General features: G+C 40.0%; 2 protein-coding genes across 9 annotated transcripts; both read right to left on the bottom strand.

Moving 5' to 3' along the window:
* Window positions 1-289: 289 nt before the first annotated feature.
* Window positions 290-1,864, bottom strand: LOC103695734 (lysM domain receptor-like kinase 3). The gene has a single exon (XM_008777128.6). It carries the CDS (start codon window positions 1,723-1,725, stop codon window positions 397-399), a length of 1,329 nt encoding a protein of 442 aa, XP_008775350.4. The 5' UTR covers window positions 1,726-1,864; the 3' UTR covers window positions 290-396.
* A 3,274-nt stretch (window positions 1,865-5,138) lies between these two features.
* LOC103714543 (uncharacterized) lies at window positions 5,139-23,518 on the bottom strand. Of its 8 annotated transcripts, none has more exons than XM_088718131.2 (10): window positions 23,334-23,518; window positions 19,392-19,555; window positions 15,934-16,129; window positions 13,450-13,502; window positions 9,817-9,904; window positions 8,893-9,707; window positions 6,761-7,051; window positions 6,620-6,676; window positions 5,574-5,792; window positions 5,139-5,415 (listed from the first exon to the last, which is right to left on the bottom strand). In XM_088718131.2, exons 2-9 carry the CDS (start codon window positions 19,503-19,505, stop codon window positions 5,589-5,591), a joined length of 1,818 nt encoding a protein of 605 aa, XP_088574257.2. In that variant the 5' UTR covers window positions 19,506-19,555; window positions 23,334-23,518; the 3' UTR covers window positions 5,139-5,415; window positions 5,574-5,588. The 8 variants fall into 8 exon arrangements, with proteins under 8 accessions (XP_088574257.2, XP_089785718.1, XP_008800048.4 ...); XM_089929592.1 differs by having other exon boundaries at window positions 5,223-5,415; window positions 8,893-9,722; XM_008801826.5 differs by lacking the exon at window positions 5,139-5,415 and having other exon boundaries at window positions 5,425-5,792; window positions 8,893-9,722.
* Between the last annotated feature and the right edge of the window lie 1,064 nt (window positions 23,519-24,582).

The raw sequence follows: 24,582 nt of genomic DNA, 5'->3' as shown, positions 1-24,582 counted from the left end.
TATATATATATATATATAGGGTTTCAGATTTTTGGGTATGGATCTGCGTGGGCCCAAAACCAACCGAATAAATATTCCAAGATTAAATTTAGAAACGCAAACCCCAGTTTTTTTTTTGACCCAAACCGAAGATTCTGAATCGGGTTCGGGTTGGGTTAGCCGGCTTTACAACTCAATTATTTTGTCTGACTTATCCAAAACAGGTGTTAATCCTAGTCGCGTGGCAACCTAACTAGGACCGCAGCTTTACATTAAGGCCGAGCCGATCTTTACGACCTCGAAGATCTCCGGTCGAAATCCCAGTATTTTGTTTTCAAAGTGCTGTAATGTAAAACAGTGCAGTAATGTAAAACAAAAAAAATAGTGAAAAAAATGCACTCCCGTCACATCCAAAGCTCACCGCGGAGCAAGCGACACAGAGAAATCCGCCGGAACCCTGACCTTCTCGTCCCACGCCTTAGCCTCGATCAACTGCTTCGACAGCTTCCCCGCCACCCATATCATGTCCGGCCTCCTCCCCGCCTCCGCCTCCGCCTCCACGCACCGCAGCGCCACCTGGATCAGCTTCTCCGCCGCCTCCACCGGGAACGAGTCCCGTAACCTCCGGTCCACCCACCCCCTCACCCTCATATACCTCTCCTCCACCTCTTCCTCCTCCGCCGCCCTCCGCGCCGTCTCGATGATCGAAATCCTCTCCAACCCCCCGCTCTCCCGGTCGTACCGGTAACGGAGCGGCTCCTCCCCAGAGAGCAGCTCGAGGAGGACGACGCCGAATGCGAACACGTCGGATCTCCGCGAGATCCGCCCGCCAGCGATCAACTCCGGCGCGATGTACCCCCTCGTCCCCTCGATCCTCGTCGCCCGGGTCTCCGATCTCCGCGGAGTAGAGGCGCTCGCGATCTCCCCGGATTCCGTCTCCTCGTCGTCGACCGGGACGTCCCCGGCGAGCTCCGCGGCGCCGAGGTGGCAGATCTTGGCGCGGAAGCCGGGCTCGGTGACTATGACGGCGGAGCTCTTGATCCGGTCGTGGACGGTGCCGCGGGGCCGCCTGCGCTCCGGCGGCGCGGGCGACTGCGTGCTGGTGCCGGCGGAATAGTGGTGGATGTACTCGAGCCCCTGGGCCAGGTCGGCGGCGACCTGGACGCGGGAGAGCCAGGAGGAGAGGGGGGAGAAGCTAGGGTTTCTAGGGTTTCTGAGGCAGTCGGCGAGGGTAGCACCGGGGACGTACTCGTAGACGAGGTAGAGGTGGTCGCCGGCGAGGGAGGCGCCGAGGAGGCGGGCGACGGCCGTGTGGTTGCTGCGGCAGAGGGCGGCGAGGCGGGCGGGGAGGGCGGCGGCGTCGCCGCGGAAGGGGCGGCGGACGACGGTGGCGTCGGCGCCGCGGAGGGAGCAGCGCCAGGAGGAGGAGGAGGAGGAGAGGGGAGGGGAGAGGAAGCTGTTGGTGGCGGCGAGGATCTCGGTGAAGGAGTATAGGATAGGGCCCTTGTCGCGGAGGGAGAGGCGGAGGTCGTGGAGGGAGGTCGAGGAGGAGGAGGTGGAGAAGAGGGCGGTGAGGTCACTTCTGGCGGAGCTGGTGGCGACGGGTGCCGACGAGGAGGCGGCGGGTGCTGACGAGGAGGAGGGGGCGGCGGAGGAGGATGCGGAGGCGCGGGGGGAGGGCCTGGGTTGGGGTCTGCGTCGGGGATGGGGAGCGGAGGCCACGACGTCCCTTCTATTCCGGCACATATGGGATAAGGATGGCGATTAGGATAGCATATCGGACAGAGTTTGGGATTGGGGGAGGGGAAGTAGAAGAGGAGGCGTGGGGTTGGGGATAACGGTGGAATAATGGAAGGCGGGGCGGCGAGGGTGGGTACCGTACGGGAACGTGTGTGAACGTCGGGCCGTTCCGCCGTCGAGCGCCTCCCCAGCATTGCGTACTGGAGGAGGCATAAATCGATTGGATGTCAATAATCTCTTTTTTTTTAATATTTACATTTACATGAGCTTAAAAAAAAGTACTTTTTTTTTTGGTACAAAAAAAAAAAAAAGTACTTCGGCGAATCTTGTTGAAAGAAGACTGGACAAAAGGTAGATTTATGACTCTTATAATAATAGCTGTCACGGGAGTTTTGGAAAAGGTCCATTTGATCATACATATTAATAGTATTTGAAGTGCAGCCTTTTTTTTTTTTTTCTAAAGAAGTGCAGCCATTTGCCGCCTTCTTTGATAACTTAGTTTTTTGTTTAACGTTCAAAGTTTCTATCAATTTTTTATCTGAAATAGTTTATAGCAAAAGAGCTACAGATATAATTATGATAGTGATCGATGTCTAATTGTCTATCCTCTTCTAAGAAAGCAATGCTGTTATTTGAAAGCTGAAGCGGACGGAGATAAGCCGACCGAATCATTCCACATAGATTTGCGACCAAAACCGCGTGGCCGGTCTTTTTGTTAACGTATTGGGGCCGCATATCAAGTGGATGGCAAGCCAGCCTATTCTACAAGGCTCTCCACCGTGCATGCATAGCAATCGTCGAACGAGCACGGGAATACCGACTCAATGTGGACGATAGTCGAGAATTCTTTTGATGGTGCAATAGTCAGGAAATAAGTGAATGTAGGTGTCCGGTTGGGACTTTGCTTTGTGATTTGCATCCCAGCTGGAAGATGGTGATGAAAATGATATGATTTATGACAGATAGTGTGAGAATCTATACGGACGTATATTTAGTCCTATATCGGTTATTCACTGGATAAATGTTTGATACTTATACAGGTTTAAGAAATCTAAATAATACATTCCGGCTAGTCATTTTGGGTGAGATACTGGATTGTGACAAATGGTATCTGAGCAGATCTGGCCCATAACCTACGTGGACTGGAAGATATTGTAGTACAGATCCACTGGGGTGATCATGGGCCGATCGTGATGCTTGTGATTAGATTTGAATATTTTTGAACTTTTAGCTTGATGAAGACGACAGAGTTTAAACGGAGAAAGTAAATAAGGACCCATGCAGACGTGTGTCTAATCCCACATCAGTTATTCGCTAAGTAGATCTTGGGTATTTATATAAGATTAAGAAACCCAAATAATACCTTCTGGCTCGCCATTTTGGGTAAGATCCTGAGTTGTTACAGTTACAGCCCAATATTGGTTTGGATCAAGGGTTGCATGATGGAACCCTTGTCACCTATAGCTAGGAGCAGGGGTTCGATTCCAAAAGGAATCAGCTCTCTTTCAATCCTATATATAAAAATTCTTGGTTGCACTAATAGTAGGGTTAAAAACAGATCAGATATTAGTATATCTATGTCCATATTTATTTTGCTTAACAAAAACAAATATTGATATGGATGCGATTGTTAGTCGAATGCAAAAATTTATATCCATATTCTTTTAAATAGATACAGATACGGACTAAATAGTGAAAGTATAGATATAAATATGGATATAAGTCGGATAATTAAACTTTATAACTGCAGAGTCAAATATATTACTAAGTAAAAAATAAATCAAGTTTATAGCATATTAACGTGTCATTTATTTTTCTTAAAAGTTCATGAGTGTTATATAAAATTAAATAAGATTACAAATAGAATATTCAGATGGGAATCGAATAGTTGCATATCTATATTTATATTTATATTAATACGAATACAAATTTTAGTCAGATGTTCAAATTTCTATCCATATCTGAATAGATTTAGATAAAAAAAAAATATGGATTGATATTATCGAGTCCACTTTCACCACCAGCTAGTAATGGCTTGGCCTACTCAGAAAACCTGAACTCCCTCATAAATGGAGTGGTGTAAGTATAAGGTAGAGATAGGAAATAATCTCTTCGTGGTGTGCCTTCGGGAATGCGGACACAGGTGGTGCATGGCTATCGTCAGCTCGTGCCGTAAGGTGTTGGGTTAAGTCCCGCCACGAGCGCAACCCTCATGTAAGAAAAAAAATAAAAAGAAACATGCAGCCGGAAAGGAGGCCACAGGGGTCACGCCACTTTCGCTAGACATGCACGGTAGTTGTGAAAAGGCTTCAACTAGATCAGGAGACCCCGTTCCTGGATTGAGCAAGAGGGCCGAGATCCGTTGTCTGAGAGTCCAACAATGTGGCCCCGGCGGCGAGAACACACGAGGGCCTGTTAATTATTGGCTGCGGTTTGAAAGTCCAGGAGTGCTTGGATTATTGAATTTGATCCATTCCATCTCTGCTCTGCTGAGCTGACTAAAAACAAGCACGGCTACAATTGACCTTTTAGCGTGTAGGCTGTTTCATCATGACGAACACACCGTGACCAGCGTGCTCTGGTTTGTCCTCTTTGGCTTTTTCATTTTGACTATGTTTTCAGCCATTGCCAGCATCTCCAGCTACCTCAATCTTTTCAATTATTAAAGCTATTCTTTCTCCGTCTGAACAGTTCTGCTGCTACTGCTTTACCGCTATCTTCATCTTTTGGCGTAGCGGCAATAATATGGGGCTTCTAGCACCAAATTGAGATTCTAGTAATGGTGGCCATATTAAGGGGTTTCCAGCACCAAATTGCTGTGTATAATGACATTTCTCCTACTCAACCAAACCACAAAGAAACCCACCTGGAACTCCACCATGGGCTCCTATTCAGTCGGAATCAACATGCCAAGTTATTCCATATAAAGGAATATACACACAAGTTTCGGCTCTTTGGGCCAAGAAATATGAAGTTAAGATCACGAGCACTCTGGGTTTCTTATTCCTGCACATAATGCTGCCGACATCTCGAGGATAATTACGTGCCCTGCACGCCCAAAGATCGGAGAAACTGTAAGGACTAGATCCCGCCAACCAGTCCAAATCCGGAGGCATGCACACGGCAGATCGTAGGAATAAATTCTCACCCCTGCTTTGATCTTGAACTGTTCAAATACATAAAAAAAAAAAAGGGTAATGCAGCGAGCGACTATTGGACCGGACCTGGTCCGTCTAATAACATCTCCAGATATCGATAATGAAATATGGTGACCTTTCGGCAAATGGAACAGACCTCACATGTCATCAATCGGATTCTGATTCCGTTGCGGAAGAAAAGCCCAAGACCCTCTCACTTTTTTCTATGTTCCGTCAATTCTCTGTCCAAGACCACCGAATACGATCCAAAATTCCACATTATTGGCAAACACAATGCACCAATACAACAATTCCATTTCCAAATCCTCATAGCAAGCAAATTAGCATATTCAAACACGGCCATCACAACAGATTAATTGCCTCTCTTAACTTCGCGCGATTGTCCGCAAGAAACTATCCACAATATCATCTCTCAATAACATTTCTCCTGTACTTTGAATTCAACTAGAGGCACAACAACTACAATCTACCATGAACTGCAAGTATCCCATACCCATATAGAGCTAGCACAGCCTGCCCCTGGACATTTAGTATAATCCTGTAGATATGAGACAATGAAAATGAAATTTATGGGACTATCCAAACTTTCGTGAAATACAAGACTGGCTAAGATACCGTATACTGTGTAAGTCAGCATATGTACAGCAGTGATGGTGAACTATTTTTGGTTGAAGTCAAAAAAAAAAAAAAGTATACCGTTTCATCCCCTAACTAGGTAGAGATTTGCTTATGTACAATTCGGCCACTACGGCTGATGGATATGCCATTACTGCAAGCAGAGACCGGAGAAGAGGAAACTAATGGAGGTCTGGACTTCCGTTCCCTTGGATATGGATGGATTATAGACAACTCTTTAACCCGTCGTAAAACAGATTGAGGTATGGGAAGTGACATGTGCTTCTTCTGCAACTCAACCTACAAAATGGGGGAACAGAAGTTTGTTAAGTACACAAACTTATTTGTCTGTATGTTACATAGAACATATTAAATCAAACACATTCTGCACCAAAATTATGTCAAGTTCATTAATTTACAAGGATAATCATTGACGCAAGTCTGCTATCTAAGATCTTCGGTTGTCATCCACCATTTATCTCCATTAATTCCAACTCTCTATGAGAAAGGAAATAATGGAAGTTAGTTTAAATGTAGTTCAAATTTTAGAATAAAGTAATACATACTAATATGAATTATTAAAAATACTTCAACATGAGCAGAGCTGAAGCTTATGCGGGTCCTTTTTTTCCCTCCCTCCCTTCCTCCATCCCTCTGTCAGCAAAAATCTCCAATAAACAAGGAAATGACTCTCAACAAGACAAGCACACAAGCCATCTCTTTCATCCTATGCTACTTCGGATGCCAGTTGCATTTTTAAGTGCTCGGCTTTATGGCCCCTCTTCTGAGCACTGCTTTTATTTTTAATTTCAGAGGGAACATCTTAAGCCAGTGCAAATATTACAGTCCATTTTTTACTAGCGGCACTACCTGGTCTAAGTCATCCACAGTGTCCTAGAGAATTCCTAGTCTCACATGTCCACTCAAAAGAGCATATAGCACTCCTTGCATGCATTCTACATTGTTGTATATTAACAAATTATTTAATTGCATGTAAGGAACTTGGTAAGAACAATTTTAATAAAATGCTAGTTCCATTATTAACACATGCAAAGGATAAATATGAAGATGGTACAGTATAACCTGAGACAATGATATTATATTAACAAAATGACCACAGCTCCAACCTGGTTTCTGTTATGCAGCTGTGCACCACTAGCCCTCAAGAGATTTCTCCATTTATCCTGCATAACCCAACAGAGTAGACAGCATCATTAAGAGCTAGATTTGCAAATATTCTCATATTAGTCACATATGATATCAACAACCTTGAGATCAACAGATGTGCGATAAGCAGATGATGAGAACAATAGCCTCTTGATTTCAGTCCATCTGCCAACTCCATACCGAGAAACACCTTCAACAAGTTTCATCACCTCTGAAAGTGTCCACAGCCTATGATGCTTCCTTCGAATCCCACTTTTCTCATTTCTAGTTGCTGTAGCACAATCATCTGATAGGCCATCTTGCAATTCATCCCGAGCAAGCCTTGAAGCACACGTAGCTTGACATGCAACTGAGAATATCATGTCTTCCTTGCTCCCTAGGATCTTACTACCCTGAATAAAACTTGATAATTATTGGCAACCAAGAACCAAGTAGAAAAACATAGGACTCATCAAAACAACTTTTTTTTCTTCTGTTAAAAAAAAAGCTAGCATACCCAATATTGGAAGAGGGGAAGTAGTTAATCAACAAACAGCCAGAAGCTGAGCATTCTACTTAAAATTACATGTAATAAGAGACTCTAGTAAAACAGATGGAGAGTGTGACATGTGCAGCTAGACTTGGTATCAGGCAAGCTTGAATTAGGATTTGGACAGGCCAGCCAAGTGCATGCTATGAGCAAGCTCATCTAACTATCCGAGTCTAAGGAGCTAAGGTGCATGAGCTGTAGCAGGCGCTTGTTTCAAGTTCATAGTTATCACTTATCTCTTTCATGGTAAATTAGGTTTACTGAAGAGAGAAATCTATTTTCATAAATTTATATAATAGGATATCGTTATTCTTCTTGACTGATGACAAGTTTGTTTATAAAATAGTCCAAGTTTATCAAAATATATGAAACTAATAATGTAAAAATAATTTTAAGAGTGTCACAATAAGAGAGATAAGGAAACCAGTACAATTCAGAAATTATTGAGTACATTTCCAACACGCTCATCTTTCTGTTATTACACCAGGCACCTTGCAAAGAGGCTCATTTTGACCAATTATCACTTTGCTTGAGATTTGGTGAATTAGGTCACTCTGATTCATCATTTGGGATTAAACTGCAATTAACTATAATAAATTATTCTTGAGATCTATAACCAACCCAACAATCTAAAATCATTCATGGTGCTCTTATGTGGCAATCTGTTTGACAAGCAATTCATGTCTTTTCTACTGTCAAAGTCAAATATTATTGAAGTCCAACTACATAAACTCATGTTGCTGGTACTTACCCCATTACACCAACATAAAGGATGGGAGTAAAGATGGACTTGTGTGATTGGATGGAAAGGTTTTGTGTAGCGTAAGTCTTCATGCTTTAAAACAAAAAGAACCTTCCAGGTTGGCTCTAGTGATCTATAAAGTTACTAACAATAACAATTTCACTCTCAGCAGGCTCTCGTGGCAAGCATCTAAAAAATTTGTATATCTCTACCTCAAAGAAACTGCATAAACTGTAATACTTTTGAGCCAAGATAAGCTGAGGTGTGCAAGGCTCAGCTTAGGCAGGTCATGGCCACCCTAAAATAAATAGTCATTAGCTTTGCAGCAATCTTCTCAAAATAGATAAGCAGAACAATGAAAACCTATTCTGAGTTGCAGATATGGACAAAAAGGACCTACAATACAATGACAGGAAGTGAACTTTGACTTCTGCACTGCTAATCCAGCAATAGCAGACACCCTGAATAGACTAATAAAACAGGTGACCTGACATTTAAGCATGACATAATTACAGATTATCAAATAGTTCTCGTTGAAGTAGTCTGCTGATTATGTCCGCCTTCTTTTCTGTTTGTTTGTCAGTCTGTTTGTCTGTTTGTTTGCACGTGCATGTGTGTTATCATCTGACTCTACTAGGTACTAGTCACAGGCATTAAATGCCTATGCTTTCTGTATTCTGGATATTTTCAACTAGCATGCATCTGTATCAAGTACATCTTAAGCCTCTGTTGAAATATAATAACATTATGTTGCTTAGATCAAAGCACCCCCCCCCAAAAAAAAAAAAAAAATTTGTTAGAATTAGATATATAACAAAATTGCTAAAAAAATCGAATATATACAATATCAATGCAAATAACAAATCTCAAGATAGACTGAAGTTGAGAATCAATGCCAATAACAATTCTCAAGATCCATTGAAGTTAATGATGTAAGTCTTTTTGTGAAAAGAGTTCCTCACCATAAGAGAGCTATTTTTCTTTGGACGGCCTCTTCGGAATTGCAGGCTGTTAGGTACCTGAATACCAGATCTCGGTGAATATTCCTGATAAACCACTTGCCCACCTCTATTGTCTGTCTTAACATGACTAAGCTTATCTCTGGAACTGACAATGGGGGCATTGTCAATGGGGGCTTTTGCTCTCTCATTGCAGCCTCTGGATATCATTTCTGATGTTTCCTCAATATATCTCCGTGTTGGTTTGCGCAATCTCTTAGTAGCTGTAAGTGCACTTGGCCTTTCTTCTAAATTTAAAGGCTCAAATCCAGCTTTACCAACCTTAGAAATATTGGCCACTGCGACATCCTCACAAGAATGTCGTTCCTTCCCTGCACCAGTGCCAACTACCAGTGCGCTGCTCCCAAAGATATTAGTCAAAGGAATACATATTTCTTCAGGTACATTTTTTGGGATCCAAATCATGTCGTCATCATTTTCTACCGATGATAGGCCACATTCTAAAAGGCTAGAAGCATAACCCACTTCAGTATGGTTCTGCAAGCCAAAAAGGACACGATGCTTAAGCCACTGCTTGTCCATTACACATGTATCCCGTCCAAACATGCTTCTAAAGGCATCATGCAGCTCATCGGTGCTCATATTGTCAAGGAATGATGGAGCACAATCAGATGTACCTTCACATGGAATAATAGCATTTGGCAAATGGGACATTTCACCAGCATCCTCTTCTCTTTCTATGCTTATTGTTTGGCATTCTGATCCAAAATTCCTCATAAATGACATATTTTCAGAAGCATAATCCATTTCAGAACTTTCTGGAAAACCAATATCTTAAAATAAATAAAAACAGCATTGTAAGCAGCACTGAGGATCAATGTGACAAAACTGAATAAGAAAGATATATGCATTATGGAATGAAGGTACCTGAAAGATCAGGACAAACACTAGAGAGACTGTATGGTAAATGTAGAATTCCTTCCTCCTCAATTCCTTGCATCATGTTTTCGACATACTGCAGAAATAAAACTACTACATCAATCTTCTATAAGTCATGGTAAAATAAGCATACAGAACCTGCATTTATACCATCATCAACTAGGGATGCCTGGTTGGGCTTGTGGGCTTTGGAGCTAAACACCATATTTAATAATTTGAAATATTCTCATCACACAGAAATTTTATCCAGTTTAATAATTTGAGAAGAGGACTCACTACAATATATAACTCTAAATTAACTTCAATAAAAAAAATGAAATTGACTCTTCATGTTTATTAAAAAGAGAAGCTGGCTTCTTTTTTTTTGACCTTCATTGCCATCAGGAGGGAGACACATTCAAATTGACAGCCTCCTCTATACTGACAAATCAAAATCTCTCTACAACAGGCACCCCATTGTCTGTGACCTAGCACTGACTCAGTCCCCTACTTTCCAATTAAACGTCCTACTTCACACCCGAAACCATCAGCACAATCCGTGTTTTCCTGCTTGCCACCTTCACTGCAGCTAAACACAACCCATAAGCTGCCGATGACTGAGCATCAGAAGCCTCTTTATGAACTCAAAATATTGAATTAAACATTTGCCTTCTTCCTCTTACATATAAACTATTCCTACAAATTGGTGAAACTTGGAGGTTTACTACTCTGAGTGGGGTTAATCGCATAATCTAGAAGGTAGGTCATCTACATCTCAAGTATACTTCTATTTTCATGAATCAAAAATCTGACCAAAAGTTTTTATGACCAAGTTTTCAAACCCACATTGTACAATGTAACTGCATGTTGAGAACTGGCTGTATTTTGATAGACAAAGCAGACATCATATGCATGGAACAAGCATTTCGGTCTAAGTTGTAGATATCATATGGTCTCATCTTTTTCTTCTTTCTCCCAACAGGAACATTCATCTACATTCATATGGTATCATGTGCAGCTCCATTTCTTGAACCTAATTACTCCCATCACATTGTTCTTTGTTTCTCACTAAGATTAGTCACCATTTTGTCAGAAAATGATGTATTTGATCTAAATCTAGCTTGTATAGTTTTGATCTTCTCAATTTCAGACGTTCTTGCTTGAGTCACAGAGTCTATTTGAAAATTAAAAAAACTAGGGGAAATCTAGTAAGCATGGGCAAATTGGAAGAAACTTATAAAACATGTATCTCATAGTGTTATAATATACTGTAATTTGTTTTGGAAATATTGGAAGTCAAGCTTTGGCTTTTCCCAGCAAGAAGTCCAAAAATATTAATTATTTTAAACCATTTATTCATCTCCTATCTCTTAAGCATAGCCTTACCCTATGTAGTCCATGATAATTTAGCCTTAAAAAGTAACCAGACAAATTCTGAACCATTGTCTAACTAACCATTCAGAAGTCCAAAACCAAACTTATGACTAAATGAATCAAAAAAGCACATCCAAATCGAAGAACTTTTAAGTTTTTTAACTTGGTCAAAATGAGTCTATTTAGTGTCTAATTCATCCAGAAGATGCATATTATCTTTGCACTTCAACATGACACATAATTTAGCTAACACAGGGACAAAGTACCAATTTATAACTGAAAACAATTTATGATTTTATTTATATCTCAACTTCCAAAAAATAAGACTGAATTCTGAACCTAAGGACTCATCCATGCAAGGTCAGCGGAACCGTCCCAAACCAGGCAGTTCCAAGCCATCCCGGCTGCTCACCGGGATAGTTCCGACAACGGAAACCGTTGCCGGAGGCGGAGAAGGAGAAGGAGAAGGAGAAGGAGAAGGAGAAGAGAGAGAGAGCGGGGTAGGGAGGGGGAGGGAGGCCGACTGAGGGTGTAAGAGGTCGGCAGAGAGCTCATGGAGGCCGGCGGAGGGCCGTTGAAGGCCGGCGCCGGGGCAGCAGGCGAAGGACCCGCAGAGGCCAGCAAAGGGCCATCGAAGGTTGGCTCCAGGGTAATAGGTGGATTGCCGACTTCACTTAAACATCTCAATTTTTCAGCGGTCAAACCCCTGTTTCGAACAAAACAAGAGAACAGTCGTGGCTTCCGCTTGCTGCCCCACCACAGGCCTCCCACGGCCCTCCGCAGGCCTACCTCCGACGGCCCTCCGCCCTCTCTCTCTCTCTCTCTCTTGTCCTCTCTCGTTCATCCTTTCCTCTGCCTCTTCTACTGTATCAGTACGGGCCCAGCATGGCACAGCGCAGGCCCGTACCAACTCGTCCCGCCGGATAACCAGTACGGTGCCCGGTACTGATTCCGCATACTTTGCATCCATGCCTAACCCAAGTCACCAACTAATTCAACATAACACCATAAGTCACTCTAACATAATTCAACATCCATGATATCTGTATTTATTAGAATTAAATTTCTATTAAGAAATTCAATACATGAATAATTTGATAAAATGACCACATGGCTACCTATAATTTTTTTTTAAAAAAAACTAGGTAGAAAGATAAACAAAGTTACATAAGCCAAAGACCAACAAATACATGTTAAATATTTCCATGATCACAATCTCAATCGGTTTATATTATAAATTCCTTTGCAATAACAATATTCGCATAAAACTCACCCCATCAGACAAGTCAAACCTAGGTAATAGAACTAAGAGACAACTACAGATGATTGGCAGGCTAAAGTTGCAAATTTAGGGACATCCAGCAGTAGTAATTGATATGCAGCTCACCATATATAGATGATCTTAAGTTAAGAGCAAAACCATCAGAAAGCTCATTCAGTAAGCTTCCTTAAGCAATTTGAATAACACAAATTGGATCCTAAACAAAGAAGTTATGGACTTTTTTCTTCCCCAAGCTGTTAGTGTTCTAGCTAGACCTAAGGTTGGTGAATTCTGAACATTCAGACCTTCAAATCAAGGGATAATTTGAATTCAAGATTCCCTAGTTGTTTGCTTTATTTGTTAAATATCATTATGAATAGAGACAGAATACATATGAGCTATGTTTCTTAAAATCTGCAAGTCTATTATCGAAACTTTTCTATTCATTCTTGGCAGTTGTAATCTCCCCTGTCACTTCTTCATCCTATTTTGCTATTTTAGATTGCTGGATCATCTACCTCTGTTCATGAAGAAGGCCTTAGTGTTAGAGCATGATTGGTGAAATTCTTGCAACTAAGCACCATAATCCCACAATATCCAAATATTATAGAAGTGTAAATATTTTAGAGAAGTGGTACTCTGTGCATCCATGTCTGTACAAGTTAACAAGAGGTTCTGGACATGTAAAACTAAATATATCATACTAACGATTAACAAGAAAGGCTAGAAACATGGGTAGCCTTCAGAATTCTAATTCATCATCTAAAGAAGCACGTTTTAAAGATGTCTGAAGGGTTAGAATAGAGTAAGATATAAAGTCAAAACAATTTCATGAAGGCCAAAATTCATCAGCCATCAACAAGATCATGGCTTCCAGATGCCATACAGAGTTCAGGGAACTAAACATTTAATAATAACATACAAAATTAAATAATTCTGACATCCCATGCTTTTTCCATCCTTAAAAATAAAGTCATGCAAATATGTTTGGTAACGAGGAAACATACTTCATACTTTGGTTCCTGCTTCACTACATGTGCATCATCAGAGTCCAGCATGCCTGCAGAAAAACCATACAGTGTTTGTACATTAGACAACTTGCTGCCGAACTAGAGAAGAGAACTAGGCAAAAAAGGAGTGTATCCTCAAGGAAATTTGCTAGAGTATATTGAAAAAGTAATATACAGACATATAAACAACAAGTTGAAAGGAAATAGCTCTCTCTAGACTGTAGGGTGGCAGTATGCATTCTAAGGACTAAAAACATAATGAAGCTTACTGAAGGGACATCAAAGGAAAAGGCAGGCAAATTAGATATGAAACGCAAACATTGCACCTAACTATGCACAGCATTACATTAATGAAGAAAGGAAAACAGGGAAAAGAATGTATACGGTGCACTTAGGTTACAAAATGGCCAATAGAAACTGCACAATTAATAAAGACTTTTCATTTTGACAATATTTGCATGTCTCTGACCTCAGGGATCTTTACAGAAATAACAATTTGACATCAACATTTTAATGATTGGCTGCATAGTCACAAGTTCATCTACGATGGTTTCTTCGGTGTGCAAAATTGTTAGTCCGGGCCAAAGCTCAAAACTCAGTTCTGATTTTAGTTTTGACTGCACTATTGAGATTCAGTTTCAATAATCTTATTTGTTTTGCATTAGATTGGCAGTTTCATTTGAAAAATATAAGAAATTAAAAACCATGAATTAAGATTAAAAAAAGTGAAAATTCAATCAACAATAATAATAAATTAGGCATCATTCAGAATATATTATATTGTTTAAGACTTCTAGATAACTATTACAACAGTACTCAATTGAAACAATTGAGAAATTATTTTTTTAAAAAAAAGCTCAAAGTGTAATATTAAGAGTTCACTAAAGAGATCTTTTTACCAAAACAAAAAAAAAAGTTGAGATCTAGAATAGCCAAACTATGTCGAAAGCTTTCCTTCTCTTCTGATCTCTTTAGTTTCTGACATTGTAGTGCTTCTGATTATTCTTAGAACTTGCAATATCTTTTACATTTCAAGTTTAGTTTTTTTTGAAAAAAAAACCTCTTCAATCCTAACATTAAGGCTCTGTTGGCTTCTTAGAAAAGTGAAAGAAGATGCATTGTCTTGTATGATGAGAAAGAAAAGAAAAAAAGAGGGGATCACCAATTGTTTCGTTGAACTAAAAAATCAAAGACGAAGTTTTAGAGAAATTTTTACTATTCAATTGTCCAGGATGATGAGAGGCACCTCAGTTTGGATTATTTTCATTGTTATCATATCCAAACTTTCAGAGAGAACAAGATTCTGGTTTTATTTCCCAAACTCACTTCCTTGGATGAGGGACAACTTACGAGTGGATAAAATTTATACTCTTAAGTTTTAACTTGAAAAAAAATTGTTTTTAAATTTCCTTCTCGCTGCCAAACATTGGAAGCAGATCCCCTCTGACAAACTTTCTTTTTGCACACATCCTCAGCAACCAATAAAAGTAATAGAAATGAAGAATGATAATAATCAGAAGTATCCCACGTAAATATTAAGTTTGGTCTTAAAAGTTAGTTGTCTAAAAACCCAAATCAATCTCAGGTTTAAAATTGGTTAAGGCAAAAATCAGATATTCTGCTTTCAGCTTTTCAGAGTTTTAGATGAAACTTCAAACGATGCTTTGGACAAACAAATGACCAACAAAGAATCCACAGCCTAATAACAAAAATAGAAGAAAATAAATTATCAAAAGTCGAGTGCTGAGAATGTGCTAGAAGATTTTCATAAGTTTACTTTGATTAAAAAAATGTAGATAGGCTGCTTGTTTCGCACAGTGTTTTCCCAAATAAAGAGTTTATCTGGTATCTAAGCGATGCCTAGACCCCCCCTCTCTCTCTCTCTTCCCAAACCCATAGCCCTTCTTCATCTTCTTACTTCTTATGCTTCTTTCTCTCATAGTTCTTGGCTCTCTCTTCTCTGTTATCTTTCACCCCAAATTATGTCAGCAATAACTAAATAAACTCTCATTTCATATGCTTGATCTGAACACATGCGAGATAAAGTTGTTTAGCTGAATGGCCTTCAACCATCAAGCAATGCAGTGTAGTCCCAGATCAAGATCACAAATTAACAAAGGTTTCACAGTTCAATTTATAGAAAATAGTCATTTAAATGGAAAATAACTCAATCTTATCCTAGATCCCACTAACATAATGAATCTTCCCATGTGTGCATCGCAAATAATATTTATTTGATACTAATTAAAATATAACCTAGGAGAACAAAAAATAAAGACTAACCAATAAAAGGAACAAACTGACAAAAACCATTCACTTATCCGAGGCTTTTAATAATCAAATGGCTCAAATTACTGCATTATACTTGCTGCAGGCATCAGATGCATCGAAAAGTGAGAATTTTGAAGTATGCTGAAGATGATGGGGCATGAATGAGAAGAAAAAATACAGATATAACATACAACAAATTATAGGTCATACCAAAATCTTTTTTTGGGTTATCGCAACCAACTTCGCATGGAAAATCTTCATTGCCTAAACGCGGATTTGTGTTCTCTGAGTTCAAATGCATGACATCAACAATTAAATCTTCCTCACTTTGTGGTTCTGCAAGTAGATGTTCAACCTCCATAGCTTCATCCTCCAAGGCAGGAATACAAGTCCCATCTCCTTCAACCTGCAATACATTAAGAATTGGATAGATGCTATACCTTATAAGATACCATGCTACATGCACAAAGGTCAACTTCCATTTTCTAGCATCTAGCCAGTTGAACAGATAAGAAATAACAATGATAAGGTAAAGAGAAGGAATTTGCGCATTATTAAAGAATAAAGGGCTAAGCTCTGATAGAAGAAGCTACCTTGTGGGTTTTCAAATAAAGTTTACTTGATTTGTCATGGAAATATGATCCCAGCATTGGAAGCGTTGGAAGTGGGAGACACCTAGAGTTGTTTTTATTTCTAATATGATCCTCAATATCAACATTTGTCCAAAAGATACTTAAAAGATTTAACTAGTGAAAAAAACAAATAATACTAACTTGATGCTTGCCCACTAAGCCCTAGGGTCAATAGTAATGTATGATAGATGAAGTTGAAATGACGTTTGATGAAGTCTTGTTTCTTAATTGATACTCTACATATTCCTACGTAATATACACCCCATCGCATTAATGCATGTCTATTTGTTGAAAGATGATAAGAATAATTTATTATAACAAGCACATGCATTATACATTTACTTTTGGTTATGAAATAGTTAATTAAAGATTTATATCATATAAGTCCATTGGCATTGTACAGCATATAGAACAAGAAGTCAACCTGTTGGGCAAAGTAATATTTTAGTGGCCTGATTATCACAGGGCTTTCAGATGAGGAAACATAATAAATCTGAAGCCAACCTCACATATCACAGCCAACATGTGCACTTTCACAGGCATGAAGAGGTGAGGATGGATTAATTGAATCCCATGTTGATATACCAATTCTGAACATTTTTCATATTACCTGTTCCTTTCATATTTTCAGCACCAAAAAAGTATCATGTTTATGATGAACTGATAGGCTTCAATTATTTCCCCATTATTCATATGAAATCAACTCCATACATTATACCAAATTTTGTAGATAAATGATTCCCTTAATCACAGAAACTTCAAAAAGACACGCACACAATAGCTGACCATGGTCCATGATTGGTTGATGTTTATAATCAATCTTAAGTTGAAGTTCTCTTCTTCACTTCTATGCAATGAACCATCTTGAAAGGTTCACGACAAATATCCATCTTCTGATATCCCCAGTGTTGTTTATGATTGGAAAATCCAAGATTTTTTGAGGCATTTACTTTTGGCACCTCTACTAATATTCCCAGACTCAGCAGTTTGTGTTGGAGACTCATTTAAATGTATTCCTTGTGCTTGATGTAAGGCCAAGATTATTTGGTTTGCCTATGTATATGGTCTGCAACTTGGGTTAAATAGGCTGAAAGCTAACCCAAACCAACCTGAGTTTCAGGTTGGTTTGGCCTATGAAACTAAGCTTGAGGTTGGTCTGGAAACTATCCTCCTGGTTTGGAGGCATCTGCAAACCTTGAGCAATTCAGTCAACTAAAACAAAAATTCAACCAACTCTTTATTACAAAGAAGAAGAGAAGTCCTGATTGAATTGGAAAAAGCTTTTAGGAAGATCTTCATGGCTGGTATTTCCCACAAGTCATTTGTCTGATAGCCAACCTGTACAGTGTCCACTAAGTGCATAATCTGCTGATCCCAACCCTACAAGATGGAAGACAAGCAAGCCTGGAGAAATTTGAATGAACTGCAAGATTAACAGTATACTCTGTAGTTCGACCATACTTGCACTAGCTGTGTAAACTGAGGATATAGGTGGTGGAAGACCATCTGAATTCCAGGGGCCTTTCAGCTACAAAACATACTATTTAAAGCAATTAGTTCAAGAGCCTCCACATATTTCTTTCAATCGGTTAAATTGGAATTGAATATCAATTACAACTGCTTTCCTGGTTGCAGGCTCTCATTACATCATGTCTTCATTTTAATGGGCAATATCTTGTTCCCTTCCCTCAAAATTGTTTGTTGATCTAATCATCCGAGACCATGGTGGGGCATGGAGGAGGGAGTCAAACGAAGGAAAGAAGACAAGTCAAAGCTGGTCAAAAATTTCACTCTTAATGCCAATCTCAAGCACAAGCACTTGACATCCTGCTAATAAATTAGTTAGCCTGAGACTCTAGAAATTTAAGATTTGAGTCACTAATTTAATTTTCCATCCATTTCTAGAAGAGAGGATATGAGAAAAGAAGAGTATCAAATTCTATTTTCAACTCTAGAGAGCGGTTAATGACCTTCAGAAAGGACTTTCTGGGGTTTTAGACCTAGTTGTTGTAACTAGGAGAAGGCGCAGGAGTGGGTGCAGATCTTGGTGCAAGGAAGCAGATCTTTTAAAGAAATTGATCAAGAAGTTGGTGAGGATGGATTCCAAACAGTTACTTTTCCTAGGTATAGGTTCCCTGCTAGTAAGGTTCAAAATGTAGGATTAGAGAATTTTTGCTGACTTATAAAACCCAGTTTACATGAGACTAGTTTTAGTAGAAAGACCAGGTCAAGTTTGCACTGGTTGATCTTTAGCCTCCATGGTATCAATTATTCAAAGTACGTCTTCCAGCAATAAGTACATCTGACAAGTGTGAAAAGATATGGCTCAGTATTGACACTTGGTGCAATCCTATTATGACAGAAAGTTAACTTGTCTTAATCCTGAGTCTTGACATTATGTTGCATCAAGTGGTACATCGACATTAGAGCCTAGTAGTCTCTTTTACATCTATTGCCCCAACTTCACAAAAGGTTGGATGATGATAAGATGACTCTCAATTTGGATATGCCAAGAAAGTGGTGGGATAAATATGCTTAGCATGAAAATGATTTTACAATGATACTTAAATTGCAAAAACAATTTAATGAGAAAGTGAAGTGCACGGAGGAAAAGCATAGAATATCACCTTTTTTCTATCATATATATGTTCTTATGGCTGTTTGATCAATGGATGATTATAATTCAGTATGCATTAATATGACACTTGAGGATCTTACCATACCATATCAACTTTTTGCTTGTTGAAACTAGGATGAGCATGTTCTTATTGTTTAATTTATCAGCTAAGTGCATGTTCTATCAGGTGGTTAGTCAATTTATTAGTTGCCCGCTCAATATTTGGCTTAATTTATGTTTGATGTTCAGTACACCTATAATGTTTAGTTTACATAAAAATGCTTTTTGTTTCAATAAGATAGTATTACGAAATAACTCCCTATGGTATTATTGAATTATTTCAATACGATAGTGCTACAAAATATAATTTCGGATCTAACCAAGAAATCATTTGCTTAGAAACAGATAACTGTCCATACCTGAACCAGCTTAAATGTCAACTGGTCTACCCCTATGCTTTGTTCTGCCCAATTGTCTTTCTCACCATATTTTGCAGTCCCACCTTTGCTTGCATCATTCTCAACTTCCAACATATCAACAAGTTTGGCAAATGCTCATCAGATCAATGCTGTAAATGGAAAAACTGGAATAACACAAGCCAACTATCATTCGATTATCCTATTTATGAATGAGAAGCAATGAAAATAACTTTAGAACCATTGCACTTAAAAAGTGCAGTTTGGGTTCAAGCATTTAAAGCTGATTTTTGTTTCATCTGAAAAGAAAAAAAAAATAAAAGACTGAAATATACACCAACGTCATTGTAGAATGTGAAATAAAAATAAAAGAAATGAATTTTTTATACATTAACATCACTAAAGCAGCTAGTGTAAAATTCAACTTTCATAAGCAATATGTGAAATGGTCAGCTGGCAAATATCAACTAACAAAGATTAACATTAAATATTCAAATGGCCTTGTTACGATGTCAGAAATTAACCGCATAGCACAAGATCTTAATAGAGCAATTTTCTGAACAAAGTTAGTATAAATGTTCACTGAAAGGGTATGCATAAGTTCTATTCATCAAGTTTAGTGATTATATTTTAAGACATAATGTAAATGTTTCTGGATGATGATGCATGAAAACATGAATTAAATACGTTAGAGAGAAACAAAAGAACAGAGAAAAATGATTTGGACACTCGAAATTCCATCTTACATATTGTTTTAAATGACATAAGAAATCCTTCATAGACATGAACGACGTCTGCAACAGACATGACCTATACCCGCCCAATTACCAACAAGTGGCAGCCTAAAAATCTTGGACCCCTCAGAATCATTGACTGAGTAGGAGATAACATCTTTGTCATAGACTTACTAGAGGATCTCCACCCCATCTCCACCATCAACTTCCAAAACCAATGAAGCAAAAGAAGCAAGAAGTCGGGGCCCTTCTTGATGAATGGATTGTGCTAACAAAGAAGAGATCGAATCAAAAATTTCTAGAAAGGTGGAAAGGACTAAGTTCGAGAAATTATGGATTATTGCAGAAAACTTGCAGAGCCTGAACCTAGATCTCTACAAGGAGTACCATGCTTCACTCGTCGAAGCCAAACTTCTCCAAGCCAGGGGGAAGCTAATAAAGGCCAACACAAATGGAAGCCTAAGACAAGTCGAATCCAGGTGAAGGTGAGTTGCACACCATCAGAAGCCATTCGACAATGCTCAAGTCACCATCAGAAGGGGATTCTAAAAGGCTTGCTCATGAAGCAACCAAGTTCGAGGCGAACTCTAGGAACTCTAACAGCCCAACTCACAGACCAAATAGCAGGGAACTAAGGCCAAGATGAAGTCCTAGACCAGAAGCATCTGACAGTGGATCAAGCCACTATCATTATCCTACGGTGGAATAGCCACCATCCCAGCACTTCCAACAACAATTATTCACCATCAGAAGGATATTGCCTTCTAGAATGCCTTTCGGCAAGAAGTCTTTAGTTTTAGTGTTTTCGGAGTTTTATTTCAAACAAGGTTCACCGAATCGGTATTAAAAGATGTACCGGCTGGCAACCTGTTCGGCACAGTATAGGTCTATATCGTGCCACTTTGGGGTGTACCAACACAGGAAGAGTCGGAAAGGGAGAAGGAGAGAAGAAAAGAGAGGGAGGGAGAGAAAGGAAAAGGGAAGAGGAGCGAGAGGACTTGAAAACCCTTATCTAAACAAGGGATACATTTTTTTGCCTTTTTTTTGGCCGTTTCGATATAGGGAATACTCTCCCTCTCCCTCCCTTCCACCCTCTCCCTCTCCCTCACTCCCTCTCGTTTTCCTCTCTCTCCTTTTCCCTCTCCCTCCATTTTGGACCAAGAGGTTCAGCATGATCCGGTAAACCTTGATTTCAAGCTTTCCAAGGACACTCAATCATTCTTACCCCTTTTATCAGTCCCAAAGCCTATAAAATACACCCTATGTATCTCTTGCTTTCATAAGTTAGTCTTTTGAGAACCTCCTATTTTCACAAGCCAATGAGAATTATTCTTTTGGGTGCAATCTTGCTCCCTTTTCCTTGTATAGTGGATTTAGCGCATGACCTAGTGGATTCTAGGGATGACGATAAATCCAATTGGTACCTTCCTTAATCACGGCATGCTTCAAGGCATCAATTGGTGAATTTTTTGGCATGTAGAAGCCCTTTGATAGCAAGGTGAAGAAGCTACCAGATATCCCTAGCTCTTCGATACAATTTCCTTAACCTTCAAGTTTTCAAAATTAATTTCTTGATTTCTAACTTTTTGGTTTGGATCATATCTTGCTTATAACAATTAATTTCTTGCTCATATAATTATAATCTTCCACTTTTTGCTCTAAAACTAACATCACGCCTTCCTTGCCTACGTCATGTTGCTTTAGCTTTGCTCAAAAAATGAATTTAAACCAAGGTTTGCTATGCCGGTCAGTACTGCTGCATACCAACCATATCATACCAGACTAGTACCAAACCGATACACGGTATAGAGCAAGGTCCGCCGTACCGGTACCCGTACCGGTGGCGGCCCGGACCGGTCCGAACCCGGTCCCGTACCGGTGGCGTACCGGTCCGAACCGGTCCGAACCGATCCCGTACCGGTGGCGTACCAGTCCGAACCGGTCCCGTACCGATTCTTCAACAATAAACTACCGGTACCGGATTTCACGCTGATCCGGTACCGATACGGCAGACCATGGTATAGAGGATGTACCGACACTCGGTATGTCAAACCAGCTCCGATATCAAACATACCAACACTATAACAGGATGATACTATGGTATAGGGTCTGGAACCGAGACGGTGAACTTTGGTTTGAACCCTTTGCTTGATGTACATCTAGGTTAAACATCTAGTAATTCACTCCCTAGTCTCGTCTTCGGATCTCAAGCCAAGAAGCAAAGCCAAAAATAAGAAAAAGGAAAATAAGAGAAATATTTGCTGCTTGGAGGTCGGAAAGGCTCATGAGGAAGGTATCCTAAACCATTCTTCCCTCTTCATTCTGTTCTTTTTTTAATTTCACCCATTTTGTGGGTTTGTAAGGCTTAAAAGAATAAAGCATCCATTGTGGCTTCCATTCTAGGGAGATTAGGAACGTTGGTCTTTTATCCCATTGGGCAGTCTACGAGATTAGGGTTTTGGGTAGGGCATGGAAGAATGGGAGGCATGTCAGCAATTATATATGTCGTGTCATGTCGTTTTCCCATGAAGACATGGCATAAAACCCAAAAGAATGTCATGCCCAGGTAAGACTGCTCTTCATATAACTTTCCGTCCATTTCTCTTTTTGTTCATGTAGTTCTGGATTATTAAGGATTCTGCTATATTTTAGTTTATTAACAATATCTTGCCTAAGTAGCATTGCTTTTTAGTTTGGTATTTTTCCCAATTGACAGGTCTTATTGAGCGTCGCTTTTTATGTCCCATGCACTGATGCAACTTGAGGGATAAACAACCCAAAAAATGGAGATATGATCCAATACCCGATGAAAATCACATGACTCTTATGTACGGATATAGCCACACACCTCAATTTCAGATCTATATATGTAAATTTTGGAATGAATGCAAATGAATTTGACCAAATCTCACTCCGCAAACGAAAAAGATAAAGATTTCCTACGTTGTTCCAACTCCATAAACCGACTTTAAGCGCACAAAATTACCAAATTCTTTGCAACACAAACTCGCAATACACCAGGAAAACCGACTCCAAAATAAGCGAAGAGGCAAAAAAAAAATTAAAACAACCAAATCACATCAAGAAACTCGAAAAAACAACAAAAAAAATCCTTCACAAAAACCGTTCCAGCTCAGAAAGTAGCAATCGCCAGCAACATTCTCCAAGAAAAGATGAAAAAAATGAGAGAACAACTGGGGGAAGATCAAACCTCGAGTAGAAAGAGTTCGAAACGGAGATCGAGAAGCGTCAAAAGAGCGAAAGAGAAGGGGGAGGCGAAGAGCGCGAGTGAGGGAAGAGAGAGAGAGAGAGAGAGAGAGAGAGAGGAGTGGATAAAGTTGAGCATTGCTTTGCCTTGCTTTGCTTCAGCTCTGGGGCTCCGGACTCGAGGCGGGTGAGGGAAAGCCGGATTGGAATCTGGGGGCTGGGGTCCGGAGGGACGGAGGACGCGTGAAGGACGTGGACGGTTGTCGCTTTCTTGGATTCCAGCAGAAGAAACGGCGATTATACGGTATGACGTGCGTCGCCGTTAGATGCGACGTGTCAAGGATGGGGAAAGCGGCGGTGCGGTTCCCGAGGCAGTGCTCCTGGCGGAGCAGTTTAACAATCGAAAACCAGCGAATAGGAAGCATCGCGAAATACGGGCTAATGTGGGATCGGACGGTTGAGCCGATGGGACTAGGTTAAGAGTTGGATTATCTAAATCTGCGGGTTAAGGTATCCGAGGTTTCGGGCTGTTGGTACTTTTTAAGTTGTTGAGAGTGTCTGGTTTGATACAGACCATCTAAACCGGATTGGGTCCGAAATCATGTGGCCGTGGTTGCTTTAAAACCTGGGTCCTACGCCACGTGCTGTTTTCCTTTACTTCTCCCTCATGATCGCCTGCATGAGACCTTTTGGGTACATGGATCCCTTTCTGTTCAACAGCAGCAAGCAACGTTGAACGAAGAGCAGCCCACCTACTGAGCTAAAAGCTGTGTAGGAGAGTATCACTTTTTAAGACTTATTTTAGGTACGAGATTTCAGCTATGGTGATCGAGTATGTTCGAAACCGGCACAACAATATTGGCAAACAGTTACTGTTCCACAATATATACAGACTATCAAGAGGATGTGGCTCCTTCTAGACCATCCATATCTATCGGAAGGCGAACGGTGTTGTTGACTAGGTCGCCTTCTTTATGGCTCATCATTCTGAAGGATTTATTTGGGAAAATTAAGCATTTGTTCTTTTCTCTCTCAGTCTTTTTTTTTCTGATTTTGTTGGTTATACTCATACTCGTTTTGTGTGTGGCGTCGTTGTATTAAAAAAATAAGAAAAAAGAAAAAAGTTGCCGGCTAAGCTTGAGAAATAGTGATAATAAATAAGATTGATACGAGCTCTTCAAAAATCAATTCTCACATTGTCTGAAAGACAGGTTTGATTATATTTGGGAACATCTGAATAAATTTTAACAAAT

This window comes from Phoenix dactylifera, chromosome 3 (genome assembly GCF_051530095.1).
Source record: "Phoenix dactylifera cultivar Ajwa chromosome 3, Ajwa_hap1_PhDact_Kaust_v1.1, whole genome shotgun sequence".
Taxonomy (NCBI): domain Eukaryota; kingdom Viridiplantae; phylum Streptophyta; class Magnoliopsida; order Arecales; family Arecaceae; genus Phoenix; species Phoenix dactylifera.
Note: the sequence above shows the minus strand (reverse complement) of the source record. Positions and strands in the feature narration are given on the sequence as shown.